The sequence below is a fragment of the Eschscholzia californica genome, unplaced genomic scaffold, assembly GCF_041429995.1.
Source record: "Eschscholzia californica isolate CP2 unplaced genomic scaffold, dmEscCali1.0.p SCAF_2, whole genome shotgun sequence".
In the NCBI taxonomy this organism is placed as follows: domain Eukaryota; kingdom Viridiplantae; phylum Streptophyta; class Magnoliopsida; order Ranunculales; family Papaveraceae; genus Eschscholzia; species Eschscholzia californica.
In genome coordinates, this window is record NW_028238309.1 from 44,363,790 (window position 1) to 44,381,174 (window position 17,385).

Genomic DNA, 17,385 nt, shown 5'->3' on the forward strand with positions numbered 1-17,385 from the left:
CGGGCATACTTTGCTTACTTGATCGCCATGAGAAAGCTGTACCGCCACTAGTAAAAACATAACCTGTTTGTGAAACTCCTTTATGTGGGTCAGAGAGATATCCTGCATCGGTGTACCCTATAATATGTGAATCATCGGACGAATTTTTCGAATAAAATAACCCCATGTTAGTAGTTCCGCGAAGATATCGAAGGATATGTTTTATTCCCATCCAATGTCGTTTTGTTGGTGCCGAACTGAACCTGGCTAATAAATTTACTGCAAAAGAGATGTCAGGTCTAGTACATTGAGCCAAATATAATAAAGCATCGATTGCACTTAAATATGGTACTTCAGGACCAAGTAGTGCTTCATTATCTTCTTTAGGACGATAAGGATCTTTTATATTATCTAGAGATCTGACGACCATTGGAGTACTAAGAGGATATGAAGTGTCCATGTGGAATCTTTTCAATACTTTTTCAGTATATAAATTTTGATGAACAAGTATGCCACTTGTGCTCCTCTCAATTTGTAAACCAATGCAGAATTTTGTTTTTCCAAGATCTTTCATCTCAAATTCTTTCTTCAAATATTCTGCAGCTTTTGAGACATCTTCAACTGTCCCAATTAAGTTTATATCATCAACGTATATTGCAATGATAGCAAATCCAATATTTGATTTCTTGATGAACACACATGGACAAATTGGATCATTTACATAACCTTCCTTGGTCAAGTATTCACTGAGACGATTGTACCACATTCGCCCTGATTGCTTTAAACCATATAAAGCTCTATTAAGTTTAAGTGAATACATGACACGTGGTTTTCCTTCAGGTAACTTGAATCCTTCAGGTACCTTCATATAAATATCAGTATCTAGATTGCCATATAGATATGCAGTAACGACATCTAGTAGATGCATATCGAGTCCTTCTTGAGCGGTTAGACTGATTAAATATCTGAATGTAATGGCATCCATAACAGGAGAATATGTTTCCTCATAATCTATTCCAGGTTTTTGTAGAAAACCCTGTGCCACAAGTCGTGCTTTGTAGCGAAAGATTTCGTTATTTTCATTGCGTTTTCTCACAAAAACCCATTTGAACCCAACTGGATTTACATCCTTAGGTGTGAGGACCACTGGTCCAAAAACACTACGCTTATTGAGTGAATCTAGCTCTGCCTGAATTGCATCTTTCCATTTCGACCAATCAAGTCTTTGTCGACATTCCTCAATAGAGCGTGGTTCATAATCACCATTCTCTTTCAGAATTGAGGTTGCTACTGCAAAAGAGAATAACTCGTCGACAATTGTTTCATTTCGGTCCCACACTTTTTTCGAACATTCATAATTTATAGAGATTTCCTCATTGTTTGGTATCTCTGCCTCATCAAGGGCTTCACCCTCTTCAAGGGGTATTTGTTCAGAAAGTGTGGGTGTATCATTAATAGTCTCTTCTAGAGAACTATTATTTTGTGATTGGTTCTTCCTCTTTCTAGGGATAGTATCTTTAGAACCAATTGGTCGTCCACGTTTCTGACGTGCCTTAGACGACTCATTTGCTATAACAGTTTTCCTGGTCCTCCAGGAATATTAATTCGTGCACGAGCATTAGCAGCAGGGATATATGATTCTGTTACCCTTGCTGCATCATTAAATGCATCCGGTAGTTTATTTGCAATGCCTTGCAAATGTATTATCCTTTCTACTTCTAGTTCAGATTGATTTGTATAAGGATCAAGATGAGATAAACTTTGTGTACTCCAACATAATTCAATTTGTTTGTTATTCACTGCAGACGAATTTTCTCCCCCTAATGGCGGGAAAATTGTCTCGTCAAAATGACAATCTGCAAATCTTGCAGTGAAAGTATCACCTGTCGTGGGTTCTAGATACCTGATAATAGATGGTGAATCAAAACCAACATATATCCCCAGACGCCGTTGAGGTCCGAATTTTGTCCGTTTAGGAGGTGTAATTGGCACGTGCACTGCACATCCAAAAATACGTAAATGGGCTATGTTTGGTTGATGACCCAAAACAAGTTGCAAAGGAGAATGTTGACCATTCGCTGTAGGTCGTAGACGGATCAAGGCAGCAGCATGTAATACTGCAGATCCCCATGCAGAAACTGGCAACTTGGTTTTCATCAACATTGGGCGTGCAATCAGTTGTATATGTTTTATGAATGATTCTGCTAGACCATTCTGTGTATGAACATAAGCTACAGGATGTTCAACATCAATACCAACTGATATACAGTACGCATCAAAAGCCTTTGATGTAAATTCGCCTGCTCCATCAAGGCGTATGGACTTAATAGGAAAATCAGGAAAATGAGCTCGTAATCTAATAATTTGGGCAAGCAACCTTGCAAATGCATTATTACGAGTAGTCAGAAGATTAACATAAGACCATCTAGCAGAGGCGTCTATCAATATCATGAAATATCGAAACGGTCCACATGGTGGGTGAATAGGACCACATATATCTCCTTGGATCCTTTCAAGAAATTTAGGAGATTCGATATGAACTTTTGTATGAGACGGTCTTACAATTAATTTTCCCAATGAGCAAGGTGTACAAGTAAAATCCTTGCTTATTAGAATCTTTTGATTCTGTAGTGGGTGTCCTTGAGAATTTTGAATTATTCTATTCATCATGGTAGATCCTGGGTGTCCCAAACGATCATGCCAAAGTGTCGTCACACTTGGATCATAAAACTTCTGGTTTATGACAACATAAGATTCAGCCGTTTTTATCCTTGTAATATATAATCCTGATGAGAGAGTTGCCAATCTCTCGAGATCATGCTTCTGGCCTAAAGCAGTTGAAGTAATATATAAATATTCTTCATTATTTTCATCTCTAGTCTCAAGGTGATAACCATTTCGACGTATGTCTTTAAAACTTAACAGATTCTTCAAAGATCTGTTTGAATACAATGCGTCATCAATGGTTAACTTCGTACCACTTGGTAATATTATTATTGCTCTGCCAGAGCCGTCAATGAGACTAGATGAACCAGCGATAGTAATCGCATTAGCCTTAAATAATTTCAAAATCAAGAAGTACTTTTTACTTCGAAAGATGGAATTTGTGGTTCCACTGTCTGCCAGACAAATATCTTCATCATCTCTCAAAATTGTACTTCTAGAATTCATACCTTAATGAACATAAAAGAAAAATAAACATAAGATATTGATAGAAAACATGTAAATTTTATATATTACATTGCTATATAATAGTCAAAAAGTGAAACATTACAAAATTTACAACAGCTGAAAATATTATAAAAACACTTCTAAGGTGAGTTACGAATTCGATTAATCATTTCGTCAAACTCATCATCGAGTAATTGATCGAACTCATTACTAGTAAGATTTTCATATCCATTACCATAGATATCCTTTTCTTCGATGGGGTACTGCAACAGCGATGCAGCTCCATTCAGATTAATCCCATAATCTGTGACCTTTGACTCGGTCCTGACTTCAGTAAGATATATTTCAACATCGTCAGTTAAATAGTTAGATACATCCATTCTGGTGTTACATGAAGAATCAGTGATTTTCATATGATTTGTTTCTACATTGGCAATACGTTTCTTTAAGGATGCCTGATAAAGATCTACTAGATGTTTAGCAGTCCTACACGTTCTTTGCCAGTGCCCTGTCATACCACATTTAAAACAGGGTTGGTTCTTCATTTCAGAAGGTTCATTTACCACCTTCTTTCCTTTATTTTGTCGATCATACGGCTTGTATCTGTTAGCCGAGTTATTTGTCCATCGGCCTCGACCGTAGCCACGACCGCGACCTCTAGAACGGTAACCACCGCTTCTGTTATCATTATTTTGATCGTCACCACGATCATTTTTCTCCGAATTTTTATTGTGGTAGTTGCCACGACCACGACCCTTTTGGTTACATTCCCGTCTTTCAGTAGAGACGGATGTGGAATATGTTTCGGAAAAGTTAGTGTATCCGGTTGGACGGACTTCTGTATTTTTCATAATTACTTCCCTATTTTGTTCCGCAACCAAAAGACATGAAATTAAATCCGAATGACATTTAAAATTCATGTTTCTATATTGTTCTTGCAAATTCCAATTAGAAGCATGAAAAGTTGAAAATGTTTTCTCCAACATTTGTTCTTCACTAACAGGAAAACCACAATGTGCCAGTTTTGTCGTTATTTTAAACAGAATAGAACTATATTCAGAAACAGTTTTATAATCCTGTAGTCTTAGGTGTAGCCAGTCATTTAGGGCCTTAGGAAGGATAACTCTTTTTAAATGATCGAAACGTTTCTTTAAACCAATCCATAGTAATAGAGGGTCTCTCGTATTTAAATATTCCGACTGTAAGTCTTCACATAGATGATGTCGGATAAAATTCAGTGCAGCCGCACGATTCTGAGAAGTTTCATTATTTCCCTCCGCTATGGTTTTCTTTAGGTTTCTTTCCTCTAAATAAGATTCAACATCAAGAGCCCAATTGATATAGTTCCTTCCTGTTAGGTCAAGAACTGCAAAATTTATATTGGTTAGATTCGACATTTGAAATGTAATAACACAACTTACTTTTATCTTCAGATGGTTTTCAAGATAATCCCTCGTTTATAGCTGAAACTCTTTACCCGCTTGAAGAAGCAATCGTGCTGATAACGTAGTAAAAGTGATTTTCTATTCACTTTGTATTTGATAGTAAAAGTGATTTGCTATTCACTTATCAAATCCTTCTTGACAAAATGGTTTAAATATGTAAGAGAGAGGAAGTGGTGGGTTAACAACTTCTACTATTTCTCAATTCATTTCTTATCCTTATAATGTACATGGTGGGGGTATAAATACCCAAAAAGAAACACTAATGAGACAACACGTATGGGAGATAGGTGGAAGCACTTTAGGTTGATCCTTCTTCTTACAAGCACCTCATGCTTTCCATTTAATGACTCAACCAAGTCTCCACCTCATGTTATCTCATAACTTAATTCCTAAGTTAATTTACATGGGCATCCATTTATCCATAACAAGAAAGGAAAATTTGGATTTCTCTGTTTTTTTTTGGAAAAAGTTGGAGACTGGCCATTACTTGGTCAAAGGCTCAAAGCCAATAACAGAGGTGGGATTGGTAAAAGTGAGAATTCCCTTGCAATTTCTCTACCAGCCCTTCTGTTGTGTCTCAAAATAACCCCACAACTTGCAAGTCACAACAAGCCCATGTTAAAGCCATGAATACTTTGTTGGTGGCCAAAGAAAGGCATGCAACTCCGCTAAAGGCACTCTCTGTCTAGGGGCACCATTAGAAAGAAGGGACCTTTCTTTTTCTCTTTTCTGCAACTATTGACCCTTTATTTTCCTCCTTTTAGATCAATCTCGAGAGAAGAAGAAGCAAAAAAAGAGAAAATGAAAGAAAATATTGATTTAGAAGTTAGAAAGAATTTGAATGAGACAGAGAGACAAATTTGAAAAGGGTTCAAACAATTTTCAAAATAAATAAGTAAATTCAAAACAAAGCGCACCCAAATCTTTAGGAGGCCTAAAGGGAAGTTAGAAAGTGGGCCCTTATGCACTACTAATGGTTACGGGCCAAAACTACCCCATAAATTTAGATTGCAACTTGGTGTTTGTCCTCTCTCTCAAAATGCATATATGTTTTATTAAATACTAAATTTCAATTCCTTCAACAAATGAGTAAGTTAAGTATTTTGCAACAAAAAAAAAAGTTAAATATTATCTTATAATCTAGACCTAAAATAAATAAATTAAATCTAAAAACGAAATAGTTATCAACTATTGGAATTACAGAGGAGGTGGAACCCATAATTGCCTAAGTGGTTGAAAGTGTTTACATAAGCTCCAAAACTCTGATGGTCTCAGGTTTGATTCGCAGAGGAGGTAAAACCATGGTTATTGAATTTGGGGTATTAAAAGTATAAATAATATGTTTGTCAGGTTTTAGGCCTCTTTAGTATGTTGTTTGGCTTTAAGCTTCTTTCATTCCTAGTTTAACTATAGTGATTCTCGTGCTTATCACATCTTGATGACATATGAATACAATGTAATGAGTAACGTAAATCTTAGTTTGTATTCTTAGAAAAAAAATTAACGATTGTCATAGAAACTTTAATAAAAAAATTAGTATAACAAAGGCAATAAATATTTGAACTGATGGATGAAAGGAAATAATATTGAGAGAGACAAGATATAAAGAAAAATATTTTGTAGGGAAAAAACTAGATTGTAGAGACAGTATGTGAAAGAGAGATGTGCAAGAGGAAATAGAATATGTACAAGAGTAATAGGATAAGAATATTAGGGTTTAACATAGAGAATAAGGAGAGAGTAAACCTAATAATTGGGTGTTCTTTCAATTTGACGATGATACAGGCTCAATTAAAGTAGAGGTACAAGTGTTTTAACCCCGAATTATCATTTTTCTCAATTGAATGAATTTCATCATCCGTAGCTGAAATTTGCCCCACATTTTTTGCTGCTTCTTTAAAAGTGATAGGATTACAATCTGCAAAAACTGCAAAACTTGTAAAATCTTCGTCAGAATCATCATTATCATTGCTTCCAACGTTTTCATTAAACCAGAGGCGGAACCAGGATTTCAAGTCAGGGGAGGCAAACCTTTGACTTGGACTTGACATATTTTTTTCCTACGTGCGAGTATGTAATACTATATAAACTGCAATCTACTTTCAATTATATTTGATATGCTTTCGATGATTCCCCTCAAAAGTATTTATATTTACTAATGAAAATTGGAAAAATTAACGGAGTACAGTAATACCTCATGAGAATGAACCATCTTATTTTTCTTTGTCACATATGCATAATTGCAACTTGCAAGTATGTTATTTTTCCAATTTGGTACCTGTCAAAACGAAATATTTGTAAAATATAACACAACAAGAGCTAATTTGAGACACTCAAAATAGAAAAAATAATTTAACAACTAAAAATTCATATAATAGTAAAGAAATTTCAAGTAAATTTTTATTAATCATTGTTAATTTGTCCAAGAAAACTAGAAAAACACACTTGCAAGTTGGGTGATAGATACATAGATAGAAATGATTCAGCAAGCTAAACCCAATTAAGTAGATACTAGATAGATAAGAACGAAAGAAGTAAAAGATACACGAATTAAGTTCACCAACAATAATCACATGCTCATCATACCAAATTTGAAATCAAATTGTTTATTTACTAACTAGTAAGTACCTTATCTAGGTTTGAGGTTTTGAATATGAAATTGAATTTTTGAATCACACTCTAGTATTCACTAATCAATATTCACCTATTCATCATACTAAATAAGGAATCAAATTATTTGTTTGACCTAAACAGTAAATACCTTATCTAGGTTTAAGGTTAATTTTGAAACACTTACTTATATGAAATTCTATTAGAGTCAAATTCTAATATTTTTACGTAAGTTTTCTTTGAGTATGAACTATCTAGGTTTTGCATATGTTTTCTTATCTAAAGGTCAAGATATAATAATTTAGAGAAAGAAACAACAAAACCCTAAAATAATTTTCTTTATTAAATTCATTATTGAACAACTTAAAGAAAGAAATAAAAAAACGAAAACAATTTAGAAAGACATAACAATTATGAATTGAAAATTTTGCCTAGGTTTAATTCTTGAGATGTTAAAATAATCTTGAACAATCAAACCTCAAAAGAAAAAAAAAATAAAACCCTAAAACAAAAGAAACTAAAACAAATTAGTTTTTGATTACCTTAATGAGTAATGACTGAATCAATAGAAACATTGAAGAATTTTGTTATTCAAAGTTCCTTCCAATCTTCTATCCTCCCTCCCAATCTTCTATTCCTTCAAACTCTCGGTTTCTCTCTTACTCTCGATTGGATTTTGGAAACCCCTAAATCCTCCCAAATCTTCCCCAACACCGGACATTCCAAAAAAAAGAAAAATCACGAAAATACCCCTACTCAGTTATAAAAATTGCAAAAAAGCCTAGGGGCAATTGCCATTTCTTGCCCTCACATTGGTCCGCCCATGCATCAAACCTCGACGACATAACTTGAATACAAGTTGAACTGTGACATAATTCTGGATTTGAGTTATGAATATTCAGAGAAATAGGTGGAATCTCAATTACTTGAGATTCTGAAGCTACTGTCTCATCATCAATATCAATTTTTATTTGATGATCTTCTTTAACAAGACAGTCCCAAACTGCATCTTCATCGCTTTCAACCGAATAATCATCTAAATCTTCATCTGAATATTCATTTATTCTGCAAGCTAATAAAAGAATTTCTCCCTCTGCTACATCATCTTCAACAAAGTTAGCATGCTCTGAGTATTTTTGGAAACTCTACATTCTGACTTATAATGACCTAATTTTTTACAACGAAAACATCTAACTTTAGATTTGTCATACCCTTCTAATTCTTTTGGATTCTTTACCATGGCTCTCTTCACCATTAGAACCACCTTTTTCAAGCGGAGTCACTTTGCTTTGAAAAACTTGTTCAATAGACCCTGCAGCAGCTCTCTGGTTCATCCTATGTTCATGAGAACATAATGAACTCATTAAACCTTCAACTGACATAGTTGAGAGGTCTTTTCCTTCCTCAATTGCAGCGACAACATAGTCAAAACGACCTGTCAATGATCTCATGATTTTCTCAATAACACGTAGATCAGTTAATTTTTCACCATTAACCCGCAATTGATTAACAATAGATTGAACTCTAGAAAAATAATCAGAAATATTTTCAGAGTTAATCATATTAAGAGATTCAAATTCACCTCGTAAAGTCTGCAACCTTACATTTTTTACCTTCTCATCACCTTTGTAGGATCTTTGCAACAAATCCCACACTTCTTTAGCTGTTTCAGCTCTTGAGATTTCCTCGAAGACAATCTCATCAACAACTTGATAGAGAAAGAATATTGCCTTCTTATCCTTCTTTCTGTTCTCTCTCAAACTATCTTTTTGGACCTGAGAGAGAGCTTCATGTGCTACCTGATCAACTGGTTCTACATACCCAAATTCGACAACCTTCCAAATTTTCTGGAGCCAAATAGTGCTTTCATTTGGAAACACCATTGATCAAAATTTTTTCCACAAAATCGCGGAAGCTGAGGTTGGATTGATCCATTCATTTTGTAATTCGGTTAGTAATCACAAAATAATTCTAGCTCGGATACCAAATGTTGGAAATTAAAAAAGTTTATTCCGAATGATAAAAGAAATTATAACTTGCACAAACAAAGAAGAATGAAGAAGATATTTATCTGAATTGAATTACTTGAATTGATTTGATATAAAATTAACTACAAAGACTTGTCTATTTATAGACTAAAACTTCAAGCACTAACTAAGACCACTACTAAAATCATCCCACTAACTAGCACATTAACCCACTTACTAGTACATTAACTCCACTAACTAGCACATTAACACCACTAAAATTAACTTTCTAATTACTTAACCAATAAAATATATCTACTCATTAATTTTGAGTTTAAATAAATTTAACATTTATATCATTGGACCAAACAAATGCAGTAGGTTAGGAATTACATCATTTTTTATCTCTTGGTGTCTTGTTTCTTGGGAGCGGATGGTTTACATTTTATAATTGTTAGTCCCTATTGGACTCCTTCCCCTTAGGTCCTCTGTTTTTTGTCCCCATAACTATTTCTTTTTTAACAATAAAAAGATTAAGAAAAAAGCAAAAAAATATCGAACTAATTGAAAAAATTGAAGATGTTACGGACCAATGGCCTTCCAAAAAAAAAAATGTTGCGACACAAATCGTCTCTAACAATGATTGAACTCCTAATAACAGTTTGAGGATTATACTGTAATGAACTCGATAAATATCAACAAAACAAACAAGGAACGTGATGCAGGGGCACCCGGCGTGGGCAGTTTTTACCGTGGACCTAACGACCACGTAGGCCAACCAGCCATATTGATTAGTTTAGAAAGAGTCCTAGTTTAGTAAGATTCATAATGAATCTAGGTTTAGGAAGTTGCATTATTTCAGTATTTCTATTATTTAGGAAAGTCCAGTTTGAGTCTATCTAGGAAAGTCCAATATCCTATAAAAGGATGTCCAGTCTGTCTTTATTATTCACATTGAAGAGAAAAACCCCATTGAAGTTAATCAAGTTTATAGTTATTTTATCGTTCTTTTTTCGTTCTTCGTTTATTTTATTATCTTCTTTTAATTCCGCTGCGTTCTACATCATGTGGTATTCAGAGCCACCAAACTTTTGGGTGAATGATTCTGGAAATTTTTTTCCAGACCAGTTAAATCAGTATCGATCATATTCTATCCCTCAAGAAGATTATAATCAACCAGATTATGCTCATCAAGAGATACCGAATCGATGCTCATGCTCATCATGTTTATATGCGAATAGAGACTCGTAAAATTATCATTGGAATCCGGGAGAAACCGTACGAGACAACCTACCACAACCGTCTCCTTGTCAATACCAACCGTCACCACCACAAGTGTTTTCTACACCATCACGTCAGTCTTTTTATTATCCGACCTAAACCGAACCAACAACATCGCCACCACCTCCGTACTCTAATTATACACCACAACCTTCTCCTTCTCAGTACCAACCGTCACCACCACCACCCGTGTGTTATACACCATCACCTTCGTCTTATTATTACCCGACACCATCCTCGGTAACACCACCACCACCACCGTACTCTTATTATCCACCACCACCTTGTTCTTCACCAGATTTACCACCGTATTCACCATCGTATTCCCCGCCTATTATATCTCCAAACCATGAAGAAGTAACATATATTCAACAAAGACATGGCATGAAAATAGAAAAATATGAGTTCGATGTTGAAAAACCATACTCCGATGATATTAAAGAAGATAATTTCCGATTTCATAGGGATAATCTAGAAGATCAAATCCAAATCTTGGTTCAAACTTTTTGTGAAATCACAACTTCCGCTACAGAAGAAGTTTTGTTTTTCTTAGAAGGTCATAACTGGGATCCCGAATCTTCTGTCTCTACTTTCTTAGGGAACAATATTCCCCTCACCGACAATCTCAATAACCCTAATTTCCAATCAATTTCTCCTTCCCTTCTTCCTCTATCTCCACCATCAATTTCATCTATTATCCAACAACCTTCAATTTCATCCGGGTTTCAATCAATGGCTGCTCGACCAGACATAAAATCAGTCACACCTGTTGTTAGACGTCCTGGAGATGACCACACCCTCTTTGATTTGAATAGTCATTCTGGTCTTGATTGGTCAATTATGGGTATTTTACGAGAGTCTATGCACAAGAGACGTGCAACTGGAGTTAGGACGACGGGTTGGAGGAAGAAGCAAAAGTACAAGCTTGGAAGACAACCAGCAAACACAAAGCTTTCAAGCTCCAACACAGTTCGAAGAGTTAGGGTTCGTGGAGGAAACATTAAAAGGAGAGCCCTTAGATTAGATACTGGAAATTACTCATGGGGAAGTGAAACTGTTACTGGAAAATCTCATATCCTTGATGTGGTATATAACGTATCTAACAACGAGTTGGTTCGAACTCAAACTCTAGCGAAGAGTGCCATTGTTCAGGTTGATGCCGCTCCATTCAAGCAATGGTATCTCCAACATTATGGTCTTGCTATTGGACGTAAGAAGAAGAGTACTTCCACTAAGAAAGAAGCTGTTGTTGAGGAAGCAAATAAAAGCAACCATGTTGTAAGGAAAATTGAGAAGCGTCAACACGCGAAACAGAAAGTTGCATTCCAAGGTGTAGGAAAATTTATTGATGTTTCGCCTACTAAGTTTGCACAGTTTGAGATGAAGAATGGACAGATTTCTAGTTCTAGAAACATCTACGAAACCACAGTTAACAAATTAACTAAGGAAACGACAAGGGAAGAAGAAGGTGACATTGAAAAAGTAGTTGAAGACAAGGAAACTGATTCCCTGTTTGAAGGCATTGATTTTTACTCCACCCTTACCAATGCTAGTTTCAAAGTTATTAACATGAATTTATTTAAAGAGTTTATGAAGCCAATTGGGAAGTGGTTGAGTGATGCCAAAATAGTTTTTCCTGGTGTTGTTCTTGTTGGTGGATCGACTGGGGCTTTGAAAGATCGATTCCTTTTGCCGGATTTCTTTGAAGGACAGGAGCTTTGCACACGCATCCACCTTGATGAATTGGTGGCTTATAGTGTTGTTGTCCACGCTGCTATTGTGAGTGTTGAGGGTATTGAGACGGTTCAGGACTTATCTTTGTTGGTTGTCACCCCTCTTTCTCTAGGGTTGGAAACGACTGATGATGTTATTTTTGCGTTGATTCCTAGGTACAACACCATTCCTACCAAGAAGGCACAAGTCCTCTTTTATTACTCGAGCAATCAACCCATTGTGTTTATTCCGCTAGATGTCGGCAAGATAGCTATAACAAGGGACCGCAACTTGGTTATGGTCTATAGACTTCATGAAGATGAACGTGGAAAGTTAGTCAGAGTTAAGAAAAAGGAAGAAGCAAACAATGTCATACATCAGAAGAAATTTAAAGGTTTTTTTTTGGAGAACAATATGGTATTTGCATTCTTATACGTCAAACTACAAGATGCTGGAAGATGTCGAAATTTAGTGGACGTTAATTCACTACTATCAATTTTGTGCAAATCTTCGCATCATGGGTTTCAGTTTATCGTTGGTGACTTGGTCCCTTTCTCTAGCCTTCGGCTTTCGTACACCGTTCGTGCAAAGTGGGAATTACGGATCGCCATGGCGGAATTCAGCGTATACGGGCGGCTCACATTATTTTTTTCATCGAAACGGTTCGGGACGAACCTCGTGGGAGAAGGGGAAGCTGATGCAGGCGCACCCGGCGTGGGCACTTTTTACCGTGGACCTAACGACCACGTAGGCCAACCGGCCATATTGATTAGTTTAGAAAGAGTCCTAGTTTAGTAAGATTCATAATGAATCTAGGTTTAGGAAGTTGCATTATTTCAGTATTTCTATTATTTAGGAAAGTCCAGTTTGAGTCTATCTAGGAAAGTCCAATATCCTATAAAAGGATGTCCAGTCTGTCTTTATTATTCACATTGAAGAGAAAAACCCCATTGAAGTTAATCAAGTTTATAGTTATTTTATCGTTCTTTTTCGTTCTTCGTTTATTTTATTATCTTCTTTTAATTCCGCTGCGTTCTACATCAGAACGTTACCTTCATTAACCCAATCTGGATAAAAACTTCGGATGAAAAGTCCATTGCTTGGCTTCTCACGTGTCACTACAATGTAGTCTAATAGCATCCCTGTGATGAAAATTTGACGACGGGGAAAGACCCCATGTGCCAATAAATTTACGTTCTTTTCCTATAGAAATTCTAGCGTGCTTCTAACCCTCGACTTCTTGCGAATTTACTCTCTATCCCTCGTATCCTTTTTCTCTCTTACAGTTACCCGCAACTAATTACTATTTTAATTAGCAAAAGTCGGTTCTCCTAAATCCTATATAAATCCCTCTTTCCCAACCAACCAGTCTTTCATTTCTGATCAAAAATGGAGAAACTCAACCCCCTAATTTCCACCTCTTTCTTCCTTCTTCTCCTCTTAAATCTTACTACTGCTGCTACTTTTAATGATGAATCTCTTCTTCTTCCTTGGAATTCAAAACTTTCAACAACAAAACAAGCTGAAAAGTTAATTCGTCAGTTCAATCTTTTCCCCAAAGATGCACAACCAACAACCCTTGGTCAATCCACTGAATCTCCCAAAATTGTTGAGAACCGTTTTAGGTTTCCTAATCTCGCAAATGATTCTGGTCTTTCTGTTGAAGATCTTGGTCATCATGCTGGTTATTATAAGATTGAACACTCTCATGCTGCTAGGTAACCGTTTCTTTTTAAAACCCTAGATTCCATTTCTGTATTAATGTTGAAATTTTGTTGAAATGATCGTAAGGGTATCTAGTTTACTGTTTCATTTCTTCCTTAATTGGTTAATATCAACTTCTAGTTACATAAATTGAGAATTTGATATGGGAATTGAAGTTATAAAGGTTATAATTTTTGCCCTTTTTGTAACTTGAGTGAATGAGACTATGAAAGTGTGGGTTTTGGATGAGGATATAGATATGGAGGAATAAATTGGGGGAAATTTGAATTGACCCCATTTCATCCAACGAAATTCATTGTACTACTTTATCCATCATTTAGTTGTTTAACATTATTATCTGTGAATGAATTGTAGGATGTTCTACTTTTTCTTCGAATCGAGGAATAGCCGGTCTGATCCTGTTGTCATTTGGTTGACTGGAGGACCTGGTTGTAGCAGTGAATTGGCTTTGTTCTATGAAAATGGACCATTTAAAATTGCAAATAACCTCTCTCTTGTGTGGAACGAATATGGTTGGGACAAGGTAGAATATTTTTTTTCATCTACATTTATATTTCAATCGCCTTTACGTAACATACTTTTCTATATGTCTACGTTGCCGATTTTAGCTGTATGAATTGAGTAATCCTATTTCCTACTGTCTCTTTTGTTACCTCGGTTTCTTCTTTCTAAGTAGATTCATATCGAACGATTTTTATTTCATCAAGCATGTTGTGAGAAGTTCTCGGAGTATAACATTGGACTGTTTAGTGCTTTTGACTTTCGTTATCACATTATGTGTTCTTTTTTCAACCCGTTAATTTTTTTTTCCGGCTGGAACTTGAACAATTTATTCTTATTCTGCAGGTGTCGAACCTTATATATGTTGATCAGCCCACTGGCACTGGGTTTAGTTATAGTTCTGATAGGAGTGACCTTCGTCACGATGAGCAGGGTGTTAGTAATGATCTGTACGACTTCTTGCAGGTGTGTCTCTAAATCCTTTTATGTCACACTATCTATTCTATTAAGTCCCTCTATCTATTCTATTAAGTCCCTGACAACTCCAAACTTTTAAATCATCTATTATTCTTATATAGTTCGTATTTGTTGGTTAAGACTGAAAATTTTCTCAAATCTAGGCTTTCTTCACCAAGCACCCTGAGTTTGTGAATAATGATTTTTACATAACCGGGGAATCCTATGCTGGGCATTACATTCCTGCGTTTGCTGCCCGGGTTCATCAAGGGAACAAGGCTAAAGAAGGGATTCATATAAACTTGAAGGTATATTATCCCAGCCTACATTATTCGATATCCCATCTTTTAGCTTACTTTGTTGGGCTAAAATAATTGGAACATTGATTGAACAGGGATTTGCAATTGGGAATGGACTTACTGATCCTGCCATCCAGTATAAAGCATACACTGATTATGCGGTGGATATGGGAATAATTACACAATCTCAACAAAAGAGTATTAATGTCATTCTCCCAGCTTGTGAATTAGCAATAAAACTTTGCGGTAATTCTCATACCTTCTATTTTATTATCAGTTACACGTACCTATTTAGTATATATATATATATATATATATATATATATATATATATATAGTGTTAATTGACATTGGAAAGTTCCATCAAAATAATGTGATTGTTGCTATAAGCACAGTTGCCTGCCCTAGCCTAAATTTCATTTTCCCTTTTCAGGTACTGATGGGAAAGTTACTTGCATGGCCTCGTATGTTCTTTGCACCTCTATATTTAGTAGAATTATGATGATTGCTGGGAATATAAACGTAAGCAAGGACATCCATTTTTCATCCTTTTCTACATGTATTGACTATTGTGTTTAACAATGATGGGCAATAACTTCGGTAAGCATTTTTTCTTCACTGCAGCACTACGATATCCGAAAGAAGTGTGAAGGTCCGCTCTGTTACGATTTCTCAAATCTGGAGAAATTCCTGAATCAGAAAAGTGTTAGGAGTGCTCTTGGGGTTGGCGATATAGATTTTGTCTCGTGTAGTCCTACTGTGTACCAAGCCATGCTGATGGACTGGATGCGGAATCTGGAGGTTGGCATCCCTACTCTTCTTGAAGATGGAATTAAGCTTCTTGTATATGCCGGGGAGTACGATCTTATATGCAACTGGTTAGGTATGCACCTTGAATTCAATTCAGCCCTAAACACTACGTCTAAATCCTCAAATGGTACTTCATTTTACTTACATTCTCTAAGTTGTAAATTGAGCAGGGAATTCGAGATGGGTTGATGCCATGGAATGGTCTGGTCATGAAAAATACATTGGAACTCCAACTGCTCCATTTGTTGTAGATGGTGGTGAAGCAGGAGTCTTGAAAAGCTATGGTCCTCTCAGTTTCCTCAAGGTCCTTATCTTATATGCCATTGTTTAAATTCTCATATATCAATTGATTATTATCGACATTTACCATCCTAACTAAAGGTGATTGTTTAGTCTATAACTAACTTAACTGCTTACAACAAACAGGTGCATGATGCTGGTCATATGGTTCCGATGGATCAACCCAAGGCTGCATTAGAGATGTTAAAGAGGTGGACTGGAGGCAAACTTAAAGAAGAGGATACTGAAACCGAAGGAAGAGCCGAGTTCATGTAATAGAAACCCGTTTTCGTCATACTAGTTACTATCTTGATTTCCTCTGTTGTTTTCTGTGTAATGGTTTCACAGTACTGGATTTATGGTTGGTTTCGTTTTCGAGTAGATCCTGTGTATATTTGTCCGACTGAGCTTTAAGAAATAATAACGATGTGTTTCATCTAATTAACTGACTTGAATGTTCGAACATATGTTTTAATTGGCTTACCGTTAAATCTGTTCCTGTTCTGAATTTTATAATACTTTCAGCATCTCTTCATTCCTGTACAAATTGTTTTCTGGTACATTCATGATGAGCCCAAGCAGAGTCTATGCAAGTCCAAATGCCATAGTATTCTTGGAGCCTGGCTTCTAATGTACACCATGTCTGCCACCTTGGTGGTGTCCTTGTCACAGAAAGCACAACAACCATGAGCTCTCGGTCCACTAAGTGTATAATGGTTTTCTGCAGAGAGAGAGAGAGAGAGAGAGAGAGAGAGAGAGAGAGAGAGAGGCTAACTGATGAAGGTAGTAAGCCTAAGAAAGCAGCCCCAAACGAACGGAGAGGGAGGCCAACTGATGAAGGTAGTAAGCCTAAGAAGGCAGACGCAAAGGAACCGAGAGAGGCCAACTGATGAAGGTAGTAAGCCTAAGAAGGCAGCCCCAAACGAACCGAGAGAGGCCAACTGATGAAGGTAGTTATCCTAAGAAGGCAGACACAAAAGAACCGAGAGAGAGGCCAACTGATTGAAGGTAGTTAGCCTAAGAAGGCAAACCGAGAGAGAGAGAGAGTCCTTAGAAGCCAACTGATGAAGGTAGTACGCCTAAGAAGGCAACCCCAGCTGAAGGTTCCTAAGAAGACAACCAAGCGGTCGAGAAGGACTGGCTAGTCAC

At 36.3% G+C, this 17,385-nt stretch overlaps 1 protein-coding gene and 1 long non-coding RNA gene across 2 annotated transcripts; one reads left to right on the top strand and one right to left on the bottom strand.

The window, feature by feature from the left end:
* Positions 1 to 6,407: 6,407 nt before the first annotated feature.
* Positions 6,408 to 7,866, bottom strand: LOC147558219 (uncharacterized). The gene is made up of 3 exons (XR_015234036.1): positions 7,748 to 7,866; positions 6,790 to 6,873; positions 6,408 to 6,513 (listed from the first exon to the last, which is right to left on the bottom strand). It is a non-coding gene; the product is annotated as an uncharacterized LOC147558219 (long non-coding RNA).
* Positions 7,867 to 9,848: 1,982 nt separating this feature from the next.
* Positions 9,849 to 16,727, top strand: LOC147558220 (serine carboxypeptidase-like). The gene is made up of 10 exons (XM_086659782.1): positions 9,849 to 9,888; positions 13,211 to 13,884; positions 14,246 to 14,414; positions 14,738 to 14,857; positions 15,013 to 15,156; positions 15,243 to 15,393; positions 15,581 to 15,669; positions 15,772 to 16,030; positions 16,128 to 16,261; positions 16,384 to 16,727. Exons 2-10 carry the CDS (start codon positions 13,556 to 13,558, stop codon positions 16,510 to 16,512), a joined length of 1,524 nt encoding a protein of 507 aa, XP_086515908.1. The 5' UTR covers positions 9,849 to 9,888; positions 13,211 to 13,555; the 3' UTR covers positions 16,513 to 16,727.
* Positions 16,728 to 17,385: the final 658 nt, after the last annotated feature.